General features: G+C 43.6%; 1 protein-coding gene across 5 annotated transcripts in view; it reads left to right on the top strand.

Annotated features, from left to right (window-relative positions):
- The first annotated feature begins 1,276 nt into the window (after positions 1 to 1,276).
- The window catches only part of LOC139532265 (voltage-gated inwardly rectifying potassium channel KCNH7-like), a 95,963-nt gene continuing 80,852 nt past the window's right edge, over positions 1,277 to 16,387 (top strand). For 4 of the 5 annotated variants that reach the window (XM_071329668.1, XM_071329667.1, XM_071329665.1 and 1 more), the window contains exons 1-2: positions 1,278 to 1,773; positions 2,470 to 2,700. In XM_071329668.1, the coding sequence (XP_071185769.1) occupies positions 1,698 to 1,773; positions 2,470 to 2,700 (307 nt within the window). In that variant the 5' untranslated portion in view covers positions 1,278 to 1,697. Of the gene's footprint in view, positions 1,774 to 2,469; positions 2,701 to 16,387 lie in introns of all 5 variants that reach the window. The other variant, XM_071329669.1, reaches the window with a different exon arrangement.

Genomic DNA, 16,387 nt, shown 5'->3' with positions numbered 1-16,387 from the left:
GTATTTGTCACGTGCGCCGAAAACCACAGGTGTAGCGTAAACCTTACAGTGAAATGCTTACTTACAGGCTCTAACTAACAGTGCAAAAGTTAACACATATGGTTAGCTAAGAAAACATGCAGGTTTCAAAGTTGGCTATCAGTAAAGATACTTATAAACAAGTCAGGTGCAGTACCAAACCAGCATGTGATACAAATATTTTTTCACTTCACCACTGCTAGAAGATATTTACTAAAATAGTCTGAGCTTCACGTGTCTCACCCGACAGTATGAGGTTGGCGTCTGAAACTGAAACTTTGAATCGACAGTAGCTATAAGCTTTTACAGGAGGCTTCAAATAACAGTTAATAACAGTATTTTTCTGCATTTTACCCATAATGCAGTGCAATCTACAACTTTAACGCAGTAAAACACATGTGCAGCATTTTACTGTGCATTCTACAGTGTTTTACTGTTGAAATGACAGACAAGTCTTACAGTGTAGAGAGACTCATCGGAATGACTGCTCCGTATGGTAATCATTGAGGGACGCAAAGGTTCTAAATCCTGACTTTCTCTCTGCTTTGTGCGCCTTAGTATCTTGCCCTGCAGCCTGGCTATTGTATTGTTTTCTCAGTGGACCAGATGGATGGTGAGGTTGTGCAGAGATTCTGAGACAGATGTTTTAAGAGGGAGCTTGTGCGTGTGAGTCCTTCTAAAAGGAGTTTTGTTACAACTTCAGCACCATGGACAGGGAACCACATCTACAACGTTTTCCCCCTCTTTGTAACTTGAAATAATCATTAGTGCTGTAGCCTGTGTTTCAAAGAATCATTCGTGCTGTAGCCTGTGTTTCAAAGAATCATTAGTGCAGTAGCCTGTGTTTCAAAGAATCATTAGTGCAGTAGCCTGTGTTTCAAAGAATCATTAGTGCAGTAGCCTGTGTTTCAAAGAATCATTAGTGCAGTAGCCTGTGTTTCAAAGAATCATTAGTGCAGTAGCCTGTGTTTCAAAGAATCATTAGTGCAGTAGCCTGTTTCCATTGATTCATTTGTGGAACGGTATCTTTCTCTGTATCTGATAAACAACTACAGTATGTCTAAAACTCATGCAGTCATCTTATGCATTATATGCATTGGCAGTTACAGGCATGCCACAGTCAACGTGAGACATAAACCCACGTGTTTTCCATGGGTCAATGTAAAAAATAAACGATACAGCTTTATTGCCCTGGCCTGGCGTCACCCATAGCTCCTTCTTAACGCATGGATATATGCTTTCCTCCACAGCCTTGATCGCGAGGTGCACGAGCTGAGCGCTGCCTGAGCGGGGTAACGTCACTGTCGGTGGCACGGCGGGCATCATTCTCCACAACAGCAGCAGTAGCAGCGAGCGCAACGCTATAGAGCGGCGGCAGGGTCCCTCACATGATCGTTTTGAAATGTTGGAGAAACTACGCTGTGCAACAACATTTTACTCCAGAGTCAATGCTGTCGAAGTGCACTTTGAAGGCTTCAAAATGCGCCCTAGCCGGACCATATTTATGTTGAAATAAGGAAAAGGTCGGAAGAGCTAAGAGGGGGAGATTTCCTAAGAATGAGTGTAGACAAAGGGGAGGCATTCAGACTTTAGCGGTTGGAGCCACTAGAACTTGAGTCTCAGGAGAAAGGTGCGTTCCTACTTGGACAGCGGAATCTTTCTTATTTTTGGGAATAATCATGCCTGTTCGGAGAGGTCATGTTGCGCCACAAAACACCTTTTTGGGGATAATTATAAAGAAATTTGAGGGACAAAGTGAGTATTATCTTTGTGTTTTCACAATAATGTATCTTTAAATTCACAATATTCATAATGGTGGGAAAATGTGTTTTCCTTGCTTGCACACGTACAAAATAAATGAAGTTAATATTTTTTATCTGAATATTGGTATTTCGACAACACATTTTTTAACAATCAGTAAGAGTAGAGCTAATATTGTTGCGCTTGTGATACTTAAGAAGTGGGAGAGTTGAGGTTAAAATCATTTAAATATGGGATGTCATTGAGGTACTTCGAAGTAGCAACAACTTATGTTTCTCCACAAGATTACATGGCAATAAGTAGTATCCAATATAACATACATAACCTTTTTCAAATACTCCCACATTTGAAATGGTTAGGGTCAGGTGGTTAGGTGGCAGTTATTAAATGTGGATCTCTCTGTTTTATAGTATGGCTATGGCATGAACATTAATCAAGCAGAATGGAGCACACACCTCCATTAACAAATACTGAAGCAATGCACCCTTAGCCATGATAGGACTGAAAGAGAAATGTTTAATTGATCATCTATATATTTTTGAGTGATTTATAATACAGTGTATATTTTCTTCTGTATATAAAGCATCATGCAGAGTGGTATTATATCACATACCTCTGATGCTACCATGAATGTGTTAACCTACCCATCCTAACCCCACTATGATCATACACCCTTCTATACCTTCACAGATAAAAAATTCATTATAGCCAATGCCCGGGTTCAGAACTGCGCCATCATCTACTGCAACGATGGCTTCTGTGAGATGACCGGCTTCTCGCGGCCGGACGTGATGCAGAGGCCGTGCACCTGTGACTTCCTCCATGGAGAGTTCACCAACAGGCATGCCATCGCCCAGGTAGCCCAGGCTCTGATGGGGTCTGAGGAGCGCAAGGTGGAGATCACCTACCACCGCAAGGATGGTGAGTACGGACTACGGAGTCCTCCCCACTGGGCTTGTTGCTCATGCTTTTGTATTTATATGAGAAAATTGAAGCAAAATAAGGGTCAGTGAATAGTGACAGAATAATGCAGGAGAGACAGGAAATGGAATGGGCTTGGCATGACAAGGGACTTTTCTGAAGTAAACACTTCAGTAGGTCATTTGTGTTGAACAAAAACACTGACAGAGGTGTATGTATGACATCTCATTTATTGCCGCTCAGATGGGGGGGTTTCTGTCTGGAGCTTTTGAAGTAGAAAAACACAGTATCTATTTGTGAAGACAATTGCATCTCCATTCACGGAATAGGAAATTGAATCTTGCACAAACCTAGAAACAAAAATAAACTGGTCAATTCCATTGCCTCTTGGCTAAATACATGAAAAGGTGACATATAATTGAATGAGTCGTGTAGTTTAAGCCGCTTCTGAATTTTCCATGGAGATTATGAGTTGGCATGACAGCTGCTATTGTTTTGATGGGTCACATGCTTAGCGAGTGGCAGAGTGAAAGTTTAAACCGCCTCTCCCATATCCAATAACCAGAGTCACCCAGGGTGCATGCTGTGCCCTCTAACAATGATATTCCTTCCTATCCAGATGACTAAGCTTGTGGCAGTTGCGTAATGGTCAAGGTGTTTGTAATCGCTGGCCTAGCTGACATTTCCACCTACAAGGGATGAACAGTTTTATAAGAGCTGGTTGAAGCGGGGTTAAAGTTTGTGACTGGTCATGAAACATGGGTTGCTGTGTGCTGACACGATATTTACACCTTGTTAAAGAAATCCTGGGGAGAACCCTGCATGTGGATAGGGGGATGTGGACAGGTAGGGTGGAGGACAGTACTGGAGAGATGGATGACGGAGGTATGAAGGTGAAGAAAGAGAGGACGACGTGGGAGAATGTTTGAGGGAACTAGGGACTTGTACTGTTACTACGCCAGGACGTAGTTGGCTTGTCTAGGTCTGGGCGTCTGATAAAGTGATTTAGCTAGGTATAGAGGTGAGGATGAATACATGGGTTGTGATGTGGCCATGGCAATAAACACCTCATTACCACAAACTCATATCAGTGCTCCAAAGCCTCCGAATGGACCAACTCTGCAGTGTGTTTTCCCAACATAGGAGAGGCCTCACAGGCTTCGATCGCTTAATGAGGACACAAATACCTTCATGTTGCATTGATCTTCAAACCTGCCGTGTTGGGAGAATGAATCAATAGTGTCTGTCCTGCTATCTTTCGCTGGCCAGGCCGGCCCCTAGAGTTGGGATGAAGGGATGAAAAGAAAGATTGGAGGGGTAGAGAGAGAGGGGTCCTCATTATCGTTGCTGGAGCTGTAAGGCTCTAATTACCTCAGTGTCTAAACTTCCTGACTCCATAAGTTGTGTTCCAAAGGGCACCCTTTTCCCTATATAGTGCACTCCTTTTGACCAGGACCTATAGGGCTGTGGTGAAAAGTAGTATACAAGTAGGGAATATGGTGCTATTTGGGACTCAGACCATGAGCCGTCTAGGGAGGGTCACAAACCTCTCATAACACAGAGAGGATTTTCACCTCCTTATAACAATTAATTTGATCATAGGCGTTACATTATAAAATACTCATATTGTGGGTTTAAGCATGGTAAAACGACATGGCTGGTATACACATCAGGGGCATAGGCATGGTTGGGCCTGGGTGGAAATCCGATTTCTCTCTGATATTGTGTTGCAGAGGGAGATGTGATTGTGGCGTGGGTGATTCTCCGATGGACCACTTGGAGCCTGCAGGCCAATCTCCTCCAATTTACAGTAATCCCCTGACCTGTGGTCCTGACAACCGGTCTCTGTCCTTTACAAACTGTGAAGGATTTTCTTGCCTCAGCAGAATTTTGTCAGGCAGATGAATCTATTATGGGTTGACATCGTGTCCTTTCGGGGAACCTTTGGTGTTCCTCTTCAAGCTTGGTTCTATTATAAAGTTACAGCACAAAGTCCTCCTCGAACCATTTCCTGTGCTCCCATCAGACATTAGGTATTGCGTAGTCCTTTAGTAAGTGAGTTATGCCTCTCGCTCGGAACTGCTGTGCATTCAAGGAACCAAAATGTCTGCTTACCTCGCATCATACAGTATAGAGGTGCCTAGTGTGATGCAACATTGTAATGATCTTCACACCATCTGTATTATACTACCAATCTTGACTTCTTTCAAATGTACCATCCAAAGTGGCACATTTCAGTTGTCTTTCAGTTCCCTGCTGTCTCTCTGCGTGTCCTGAATACTACAACAGCAGAAACACTTAAGGCCATGCAGGTGGCTTGTTCTTTTGGAGATGGAACAAGACAATCTTATTGTAATCACTATACATCATGTAGTGCGTGCGTGGTGACGTCACTCGTTCCGATTCGGTCCCTTTTTAAAATTGAATCAAGAGGAAACCAGAGCTTGATGCCTCTGTGCTGCGATGGGATCCATTTACAGTCTTCACATTCATCCGTGTTTCAGGTTGGTCTGATGAACGCTCGCTGTAGAGTTCTCTTCTGTTTTCCTTCCATGTCTCTCACTCTGCTGAAGTAGTGTAATGACAGTCGTGAAAATTCTGTCACACAACAACATCATGTTTTACAAATGCTTAATCTAAACCTATCCTATTACACGCAGACTATTCTATTGAATCGAATGCCAGTTCAGTTGAATGTAGTCGGTGTTGTGTGTGTGTGTGTGTGTGTGTGTGTGTGTGTGTGTGTGTGTGTGTGTGTGTGTGTGTGTGTGTGTGTGTGTGTGTGTGTGTGTGTGTGTGTGTGTGTGTGTGTGTGTGTGTGTGTGTGTGTGTGTGTGTGTGTGTGTGTGTGTATTCACCACTATAATACATCATTTCTCAATTTGAATTTCTCAACGTATTCATATATTCAAATGGAATAATCAAACAGCCTTAACCTCTATTATGCAGAGCAGACTGTGGGGATTGGGTGAGTAGAGAAACCCATACATGCTGTGTGGCCAATCACCATCTCTCATGCATAAACATCCTGATCTGCATCCCAAATTACTCCTTATTCCTCATTTAGTCCACTGCTTTTGACGAGGGCCCATAGGGTTTATTGGGCCCATATTTTTATTGTGTGCTGGGCAGGTCACGAGGGTGACACACACGAGGGTAAGTCAACATTCCATCTAGACCAGAGGGTCAGACATGCCCAAACACAAACACATTAGGTAAACAGAGAGAGAGAGGACCAACGAGTTGGTGACTGTAGCATTTCAGGGTTTTGCATACCTGATTCAACACAAACACTCACTTTTACTCTCTCTCTCTCTCTCTCTCTCTCTCTCACCATGCTCTCTCTCCCTCTCTGTCTCTCTCTCTCTATCTCTCTCTCTGTTCTCTCTCTCTATCTCTCTCTCTCTATCTCCATGCTCTATCTCTAGTTCTCTCTGCACTCTCTCTCTCTCTCTCTCTCTCTCTCTCTCTCTCTCTCTCTCTCTCTCTCTCTCTCTCTCTCTCTCTCTCTCTCTCTCTCTCTCTCTCTCTCTCTCTCTCTCTCTCTCTCTCTCTCTCTCTCTCTCCATGCTCACTCTTTCTGCTCCATGCTCTCTTTCTCTCTGCTTGCTCTCTCCCCCCTCTATCTCGCTCACTTTCTCTCTCAATTCAATTCAATGGGCTTTATTGGCATGGGAAACATATGTTAACATTGCCAAAGAAAGTGGAGTAGATAATATACAAAAGTGAAATAAACAATAAAAATTAACAGTAAACATTACACTCACAGAAGTTCCAAAATAATAAAGACATTACAGATGTCATATTATGTATATATAGAGTGTTGGGAAAATAAATACGTATAAATAAGGGTTGTATTTACAATGGTGTTTGTTCTTCACTGGTTGACATTTTCTTTTGGCAACAGGTCACAAATATTGCTGCTGTGATTGCACACTGTGGTATTTCACCCAGTAGATATGGGAGTTAATCAAAATCGGGTTTGTTTTCGCTCTCTATCTCTCTCTGTTGCACTGTCTGTCTAGATATGTAGGTGCCACAATAATGACTCGTTCCAATCAGTGGCATTTTAAAAACAAAACATTACATTGACTACCAGTCTCATCCTTCATATGAAATATGAAATATGAAGCTATGTGTGTGTGTGTGTGTGTGTGTGTGTGTGTGTGTGTGTGTGTGTGTGTGTGTGTGTGTGTGTGTGTGTGTGTGTGTGTGTGTGTGTGTGTGTGTGTGTGTGTGTGTGTGTGTGTGTGTGTGTGTGTGTGTGTGTGTGTGTTTTTATGTCCAATCTGTTTAGTTATTGTCTTTCTTCAGTTTTGTTTGGTACTTATAATATCAGTGAGACAATCATTTGCATTCATTGGCTACATTAAAGTCCCTATCATTCACTCTGGGTTTCCACCATAGGCACTGAACACATCTAACTAGCATGAAGCGAAGCTCTCTGTCACCATTGGAATGACAAAGTACCAACCTGCAGTAGTATGCAAAGTGATGCTATGTGCATAAAGCCATCTATTGAACTGAATGACATTCGAGAGCAGAGAGTGGAATGTCATTTTTATGTGGATTTGCTGTGCAAACAAGATAATCTCTCTGCAGTATGGCCTGTAGTCAAATCTGCTATATCAGGTTCCACAGTCTCACAGAATCAGGAGAGAAGACTGAGGTAATGTCACCAACAGTGCATATGCTACTGAAGCAACAGAGATTGAAAGAGGGAAAAGAAAGAGGAGGCAGAAAGAGGGAGGGAGAAGGAGAGATGGAGAAAGGAAAGAGGGAGGGATCAAAATAGAGAGGGAGAGAGATACAGTGAGTGAGAGGGAGGAGAATTCAGGTGCTGGATATTTCCATCACGGGGACACCCTCTTGAATTTAATTCAAGCTCATCTGAGCAGCCTGTCTCAATTATAGATGAGCCTGGCACCAGTCTGTCTCTCTCGCTCTCTCTCTCTCTCTGTCTCTCTCTCTCTCCCTCTCTTTTCCCCATCTTTCTCTCGCTCTCTCTCTCTCTCTCTCCCTCTCTTTTCCCCATCTTTCTATATCTCTCCCTCTCTCTCTAGCTTTCTCTCCCAGAGAGTGGCTGGACTCCCACGAGTCCAGCCAAGTCCTGGAGGTATCCTCTTCTACTGCAGTGTGTTCACAGTGGGACTCAGTCTCACATTAGTACAGTATATGCGTATCTATGACGACAGGGCCCCGCTGCAACTCTAAAGGTAATAGATACACTACATGACAAAAAGTATGTGGACACCTGCTTGTCGAACATCTCATTCCAAAATCATGGGCATTAATATGGAGTTGGTCACTCCTTTGCTGCCATAACAGCCTCCTCTCTTCTGGGAAGGCTTTGCACTAGATGTTGGAACATTGTTGTGGGGACTTGATTCCTTTCAGCCACAAGAGCATTAGTGAGGTCGGGCACTGATGTTGGGCGATTAGGCCTTGCTTGCAGTTGGCATTCCAATTCATCCCAAAGGTGTTCGATGGGGTTGAGGTCAGGGCTCTGTACAGACCAGTAAAGTTCTTCTGCACCAATCTTGACAAGTCATTTCTGTATGGAGCTCACTTTGCACAGGGGTATTGTCATGCTGAAACAGAAAAGGGCCTTTGCCAAACTGTTTCCACAAAGTTGGAAGCACAGAATCGTCTAGAATGTCATTGTATGCTGTAGCGTTAAGATTGCCCTTCACTGGAACTAAGGGGCCTAACCCGAACCATGAAAAAGAGCTCCATACCATTATTCATCCTCCACCAAACTTTACAGTTGACATATATGCATTTGGTCAGGGAGCGTTCTCCTGGCATCCACCAAACCCAGATTTGTCTGTCAGACTTTTTTTTTTATTTTTTTTTATTTAACCTTTATTTAACCAGGTAGGCAAATTGAGAACACGTTCTCATTTACAATTGCGACCTGGCCAAGATAAAGCAAAGCAGTTCGACACATACAACAACACATAGTTACACATGGAGTAAAACAAACATATAGTCAATAATACAGTGAAAAAAAAATAAGTCTATATACAATGTGAGCAAGTGAGGTGAGATAAGGGAGGTGAAGGCAAACAAATATATGTATAAATAAATAAAAATATAAAAGGCCATGGAGGCGAAGTGAGTACAACACAGCAAGTAAAATAAAAACTAAAAAAACAATGGAATGGTTGGTTTGCAGTGGAAGAAAGTGCAAAGTAGAGACAGAAATAATGGGGTGCAAAGGAGCAAAATAAATTAATAAATAAATACAGTAGGTAAAGAGGTAGTTGTTTGGGCTAAATTGTAGATGGGTTATGTACAGGTGCAGTAATCTATGAGCTGCACTGACAGCTGGTGCTTAAAGCTAGTGAGGGAGATAGGTGTTTCCAGTTTCAGAGATTTTTGTAGTTCGTTCCAGTCATTGGCAGCAGAGAACTGGAAGGAGAGGCGTCCAAAGGAAGAATTGGTTTTGGGGGTGACTAGAGAGATATACCTGCTGGAGCGCGTGCTACAGGTAGGTGCTGCTATGGTGACCAGCGAGCTGAGATAAGGGGGGACTTTACCTAGCAGGGTCTTGTAGATGACCTGGAACCAGTGGGTTTGGCGACGAGTATGAAGCGAGGGCCAGCCAACGAGAGTGTACAGGTCGCAGTGGTGGGTAGTATATGGGGCTTTGGTGACAAAACGGATGGCACTGTGATAGACTGCATCCAATTTATTGAGTAGGGTTTTGGAGGCTATTTTGTAAATGACATCACCGAAGTCGAGGATTGGTAGGATGGTCAGTTTTACAAGGGTATGTTTGGCAGCATGAGTAAAGGATGCTTTGTTGCGGAATAGGAAGCCAATTCTAGATTTGACTTTGGATTGGAGATGTTTGATGTGAGTCTGGAAGGAGAGTTTACAGTCTAACCAGACACCTAGGTATTTGTAGGTGTCCACATATTCTAAGTCAGAGCCGTCCAAAGTAGTGATGTTGGACAGGCGGGCAGGAGCAGGCAGCGATCGGTTGAAGAGCATGCATTTGGTTTTACTTGTATTTAAGAGCAGTTGGAGGCCACGGAAGGAGAGTTGTATGGCATTGAAGCTCGCCTGGAGGGTTGTTAACACAGTGTCAAAAGAAGGGCCAGAAGTATACAGAATAGTGTCGTCTGCGTAGAGGTGGATCAGAGAATCACCAGCAGCAAGAGCGACATCATTGATGTAAACAGAGAAGAGAGTCGGTCCAAGAATTGAACCCTGTGGCACCCCCATAGAGACTGCCAGAGGCCCGGACAACAGACCCTCCGATTTGACACACTGAACTCGATCAGAGAAGTAGTTGGTGAACCAGGCGAGGCAATCATTAGAGAAACCAAGGCTGTCGAGTCTGCCAATGAGGATGTGGTGATTGACAGAGTCAAAGGCCTTGGCCAGGTCAATGAATACGGCTGCACAGTATTGTTTCCTATCGATGGCGGTTACGATATCGTTTATGACCTTGAGCGTGGCTGAGGTGCACCCATGACCAGCTCTGAAACCAGATTGCATTGCGGAGAAGGTGTGGTGGGATTCGAAATGGTCGGTAATCTGTTTGTTGACTTGGCTTTCGAAGACCTTAGAAAGGCAGGGTAGGATAGATATAGGTTTGTAGCAGTTAGGGTCAAGGGTGTCCCCCCCTTTGAAGAGGGGGATAACCGCAGCTGCTTTCCAATCTTTGGGGATCTCAGACGACACGAAAGAGAGGTTGAAGAGGCTAGTAATAGGGGTGGCAACAATTTCAGCAGATAGTTTTAGAAAGAAAGGGTCCAGATTATCTAGCCCGGCTGATTTGTAAGGGTCCAGATTTTGCAGCTCATTTAGAACATCAGCTGACTGTATTTGGGAGAAAGAGAAATGGGGAAGGCTTGGGCGAGTAGCAGAGGGGAGGGCAGTGCTGTTGTCCGGGGTGGGGGTAGCCAGGTGGAAAGCATGGCCAGCCGTAGAAAAATGCTTATTGAAATTCTCAATTATAGTGGATTTGTCGGTGGTGACAGTGTTTCCTATCTTCAGAGCGGTTGGAAGCTGGGAGGAGGTGTTCTTATTCTCCATGGACTTTACGGTGTCCCAGAACTTTTTTGAATTTGTGTTGCAGGAAGCAAATTTCTGCTTGAAATAGCTAGCCTTGGCTGTTCTAACTGCCTGTGTATATTGGTTTCTGGCTTCCCTGAAAAGTTGCATATCACGGGGGCTGTTCGATGCTAATGCAGAACGCCATAGGATGTTTTTCTGTTGGTTAAGGGCAGTCAGGTCAGGAGAGAACCAAGGGCTATATCTGTTCCTGGTTCTAAATTTCTTGAATGGGGCATGCTTATTCAAGATGGTGAGGAAGGCATTTTAAAAAAATGACCAGGCATCCTCTACTGACGGGATGAGATCAATATCCTTCCAGGATACCCCGGCCAGGTCGATTAGAAAGGCCTGCTCGCTGAAGTGTTTCAGGGAGCGTTTGACAGTGATGAGTGGAGGTCGTTTGACCGCTGACCCATTACGGATGCAGGCAATGAGGCAGTGATCGCTGAGATCTTGGTTGAAAACAGCAGAGGTGTATTTGGAGGGCAAGTTTGTTAGGATGATATCTATGAGGGTACCCGTGTTTACGGAATTGGGGTGGTACCTGGTAGGTTCATTTATAATTTGTGTGAGATTGAGGGCATCAAGCTTAGATTGTAGGGTGGCTGGGGTGTTGAGCATGTTCAAATTTAGGTCGCCTAGCAGCACGAGCTCTGAAGATAGATGGGGGGCAATCAGTTCACATATAGTGTCCAGAGCACAGCTGGGGGCAGAGGGTGGTCTATAGCAGGCGGCAACGGTGAGAGACTTGTTTTTAGAGAGGTGGATTTTTAAAAGTAGAAGTTCAAATTGTTTGGGAACAGACCTGGATAGTATAACAGAACTCTGCAGGCAGTCTTTGCAGTAGATTGCAACACCGCCCCCTTTGGCCGTTCTATCTTGTCTGAAAATCTTGTAATTGGGGATGAAAATGTCTGAATTTTTGGTGGTCTTTCTAAGCCAGGATTCAGACACGGCTAAAACATCCGGGTTGGCAGAGTGTGCTAAAGCAGTGAACAAAACAAACTTAGGGAGGAGGCTTCTAATGTTAACATGCATGAAGCCAAGGCTATTACGGTTACAGAAGTCATCAAAAGAGAGCGCCTGGGGAATAGGAGTGGAGCCAGGTACTGCAGGGCCTGGATTCACCTCTACATCACCAGAGGAACAGAGGAGGAGTAGGATAAGGGTACGGCTAAAAGCTATGAGAATTGGTCGCCTAGAGCTACTAGAGCAGAGAGTAAAAGGAGGTTTCTGGGGGCGATAAAATAGTTTAAAGGAATAATGTACAGACAAAGGTATGGTAGGATGTGAATACAGTGGAGGTAAACCTAGGTATTGAGTGATGATGAGAGAGATATTGTCTCTAGAAACATCATTGAAACCAGGTGATGTCATCGCATATGTGGGTGGTGGAACTGAGAGGTTGGATATGGTATAGAGAGCAGGGCTAGAGTCTCTACAGTGAAATAAGCCAATAAACACTAACCAGAACAGCAATGGACAAGGCATATTTACATTAAGGAGAGGCATGCTAATCGAGTGATCAATAAGGGTCCAGTGAGTAGAGGTTGGTTGGGGTCGTGGCGATCCAGACAGCTGGCCGGGTATATGGCTATCGGTAGCAGCATAGGATGGAGGTCTGTTTGTAGATACCTCGTGCGTTTCCGTCGGTAGGTTAGTGGGGTTCCGTGTAGTGGGGTTCCGTGTGGTAGAGGGGATCAATCCAAATTGGCAAAATAGATATAGTGACCCAAGGAAAAAATAAAATAAATAAATAATAATAATAATAATAGTTGTCCAATATACTTGTTCAAATAGCAGCCGATAAGACAGCTAACGATTAGCGGGCCTCAGATGAGCGTTCAGGTAACGTCGGGACGGAGGTGCCAGTTGGATAAATCCCTCGGGCAGATAACGTCGGCAGTCAGTCGCGGCAGTCAGTCGTGAAGGCCCGGTGGGGTTCCGTATCTGCAGCAGCAACAAAAGAAACGGGTCCGGATGGTGATGGAACTCCTCAGCTGGCTAGCTCCAGAATGATTAGAGTTTGCTCCGGGGTCGACGTAAGCCAATAGTCACACGGTTTGCAGCTAGCTAGCTGCGAAATCAAGGTACAAGTGTCCAGAGCCTGCGGCTGGAATCCGGGGAAACTGAGAGAAAAAAAAAGAGTCCCGGAATGCTCCGGTCCGAGTCGCGTTGCACAAAAGTGCCGGTAGATTATCGAGCTAAAGGAATAGCTGATGACCACTAAACGTGGGCAGCTGAAACACCAACGCTAGCCAGCAAACCGGCTAATTTCGGGGCAGCTGCAGATTAGCTTCTGGCTAGCTATCGGAGTAGCTTCTGGTTAAGCCTTCAGGCTAGCTTCTGAATTAGCCCCTGGCTAGCTTCCACGATGGATTTTCAGATTGAGGTAAGTAATACTTTTTGTAATTGGTGAAGCGGGTTGCAGGAAAGCTTTTGCAGGAAAGCTTTTGTAGTTGAGTTCTTGGATAATAAAATAGATAAAAGATATGCGAAGAAAGGTGTAAATATATATATATACAGGACACGAACAATACGGAACAGAAAAAGACGTCTGAACTGCTAAGCCACCTTGGAACTACCAGATGATGAAGCGTGATTCATCACTCCAGAGAACGCATTTCCACTGCTCCAGAGTCCAATGCTGACGAGCTTTACACCACTCCAGCCGACGCTTGGCATTGCACATGGTGAAGCTCCCCATGAACAGTTATTGTGCTGACGTTGCTTCCAGAGGCAGTTTAGAACTCGGTAGTGAGTGTTGCAACCGAGGACAGATGATTTTTACGCGCTGCACGCTTCAGCACTCGGCGGTCCTGTTCTGTGAGCTTGTGTGGCCTACCACTTTGCGGCTGAGCCGTTGTTGCTCCTCGACGTTTCCACTTCACAATAACAGCACTTACAGTTGACTGGGGCAGCTCTAGCAGGGCAGAAAATTGATGATACACCTGTGAGCAACGGGTGTGGCTGAAATAGCCAAGTCCACTAATTTGAAGGGGTGTCCACGCACTTTTGTATATATTGCATACAATATGACAGGGATGAATAGCTGTGTTGTTGTGGATAGGTTTTCATTGTGCACCCGTTAGATTTGCACTACTGTCAAAGTTCATGACGTCCTAGCCTGTTGGTAGGTGTGTTGGAGAGACGGCAGCTCGCATGTTGAAGCAATAAGCAAACTCTTGCATTGGTTGGTTATGTATGACAATACATTGTGTGAAACAGGACAAATATAAGCACTCCCTACATTGGGTGTAGAATGAAACAGTCAAATAATTTATTTCAGGCTTTGCATGACCATTTGGAAATCAGTTTCAGTTCACAATGAATTTCTCTCTTGCCTATTGTGCCCCTCCCCCTACTCATGTACCCCTAAAACAGAGATTGTTTTAGTCACAGAGTTACCGCATAGTGTTGTCATAGCAACAGATGGAGGATGGAACCAGCCGACATGTATTATCTTGTTCTCTTCTCTAATCTATCATGGCATGTCTCCACCAGCACCTGAAGCACTGGAGCTCACTGTAGCCATGACGATTGTCAATTCCATTCTCACGAGATGGGCAGATTGCTGAGTCGAGCTGTTCGTGCAGTTCAAGGGATTATGGGATGTTCAATGAGACGTTTTGTCAAAAGAAGTTCATTCTGTTAATTGTCATTAGTGCCCTAGTTGTGATACTGGATATGCCTAAGACTTAGCCATAGGGTAGTCTACATCCTGTAGGGCCATGCCCATATAAGACACTATATACAGATGTAGGATCTTAATTTGGGCCTGTTTGCTACAGCAGGAAAAGAATCCAGCTGCAACGTGAAATGTGAATTATTATGTGGATTCTAATTAATGGAAATTTTGTAGGGGTTGATAAAAAAAATAGTTTTCAAAGTGGAAATAACAAACTTTAGAAGCCTTTGTTAACCAAAAAATACACTAGAAGAAAGTTATCTTGCAACAGGGTGATCAAATTAAGATCTTACATCTGTAGACACTCCTATATTTTATCTCCACAAATGTCACCCGTGGGGAACCATGGGTATCCAACCTGATGCCAGAACTCTACCCTAGGGTATGCCATGCCTGGTTGAGTATGGATGAATGTAGAGCAGGGTGTTCAGTCTTTGAAACACCTGAATCAACGAATGAGATCTTTGTTGATTTGTTTTATTTTTGAAACAGGTGTGTTACTTCTGAACAGGAACAAAATCTATGTATTGCTTTGACTGACTGACTGACTGACTGATTAACTGACTGATTGACTGACTGATTGACTGACTTGATGGCATTACAACGGCCTCCAAACAGCAAACAAAATAGCCAGCCAGGCGGTATTCTTCACCCTTCCCTCTCCTCCTCTCTCTTCCCACCCTCCCCCCTCTTTTCTCACCTCCTATTTTCCCTCCATCCCCTCCCCATATGGCTACAGTCCTAGAGGCTAGCTTCTCCAGATCCTAGCAGTGCACCAGATCCCTGCAAAACAACATCCAGCCCAGCTAGCTACCGTCAAAGAAGATCAGCCAAATTACACATTGGCAGGGATAAGAAACATATTTGATAGGTTATACACTCTCCATTTGGATATATATTCCACATAAGGAAATCAATATTTCCAAATGAGCTTAGATATCTCCTCTTAGGGTTGTCAGTGCAACGCATATAGGCATAGGTGTACACTTTATTGATACATTTGTGATTCTGTGGCCATTATTATCTGGCATGATGGAATTTCACCCCGGATCCCTTCACTTGCATCATTCATGGATTTACATGTGTGGACAGTCTACCTGTGAATGAACAGTCTATCTGTGAATGAACAGTCTATCTGTGAATGAACAGTCTATCTGTGAATGAACAGTCCTTCATGATTATTTCATTCGCTACTGTTGTTGACTGTTGATTGTGTTGGTCCAATCATGGTTGTTTGTGTATTGTGTATTCAATGAGGCTGATACTTCTACAGTTCCTTGATATATTGATGGGATCCTTTGATGAGTTTCAAGTTTTCTGGACATTTATTGAATTAAAGTGAGAGAAAAAAAAACATTTAATCACAAAATGTTTCTTGAGATTGTTTAATATGAAAGTTATTTTCAATGCATTTAAAGATTGAAGATAGTGGATGAGTCTGAGCTAGTTTTGGTTACTCCCTCTCTCTACCGGTAATTTACCAAAGTTACCGGAATCTTCAGTAATTTTGGTAATTAACGGAAAATCTATGGCAATCTATCGTAACTTTGGCCATTTATACTTGAAAATGTATTCATATAGTATTAATTTGCTATATCTGCGTCCATATTGTCCACGAGTTTCCAGTAGATAGACCACATGGTTCAAGAGATAATAGACTTATTAATGAAAAACACATTTTATTGTATTTTATTTAACCTTCATTGAACTAGGCAAATCAGTTAAGAACTAATTCTTATTTACAATGACGGCCTACCAAAAGGAAAAAGGTCTCCTGCGGGGACTGGGGCTGGGATTAAAAATAAAAATGCCCTTCGGGGCAGTCAGGCAGAGTTGCAAAGAAAAAGCCATATCTCAGACTGGCCAATAAAAAGAAAAGATTAAGATGGGCAAAAGAACACAGACACTGGACAGAGGAACTCTGCCTAG

The sequence above is a fragment of the Salvelinus alpinus genome, chromosome 10, assembly GCF_045679555.1.
Source record: "Salvelinus alpinus chromosome 10, SLU_Salpinus.1, whole genome shotgun sequence".
Lineage (NCBI taxonomy): Eukaryota > Metazoa > Chordata > Actinopteri > Salmoniformes > Salmonidae > Salvelinus > Salvelinus alpinus.
The sequence above is the reverse complement of the archived record's forward strand: the minus strand, read 5'-3'. Positions and strand labels throughout refer to the sequence as shown.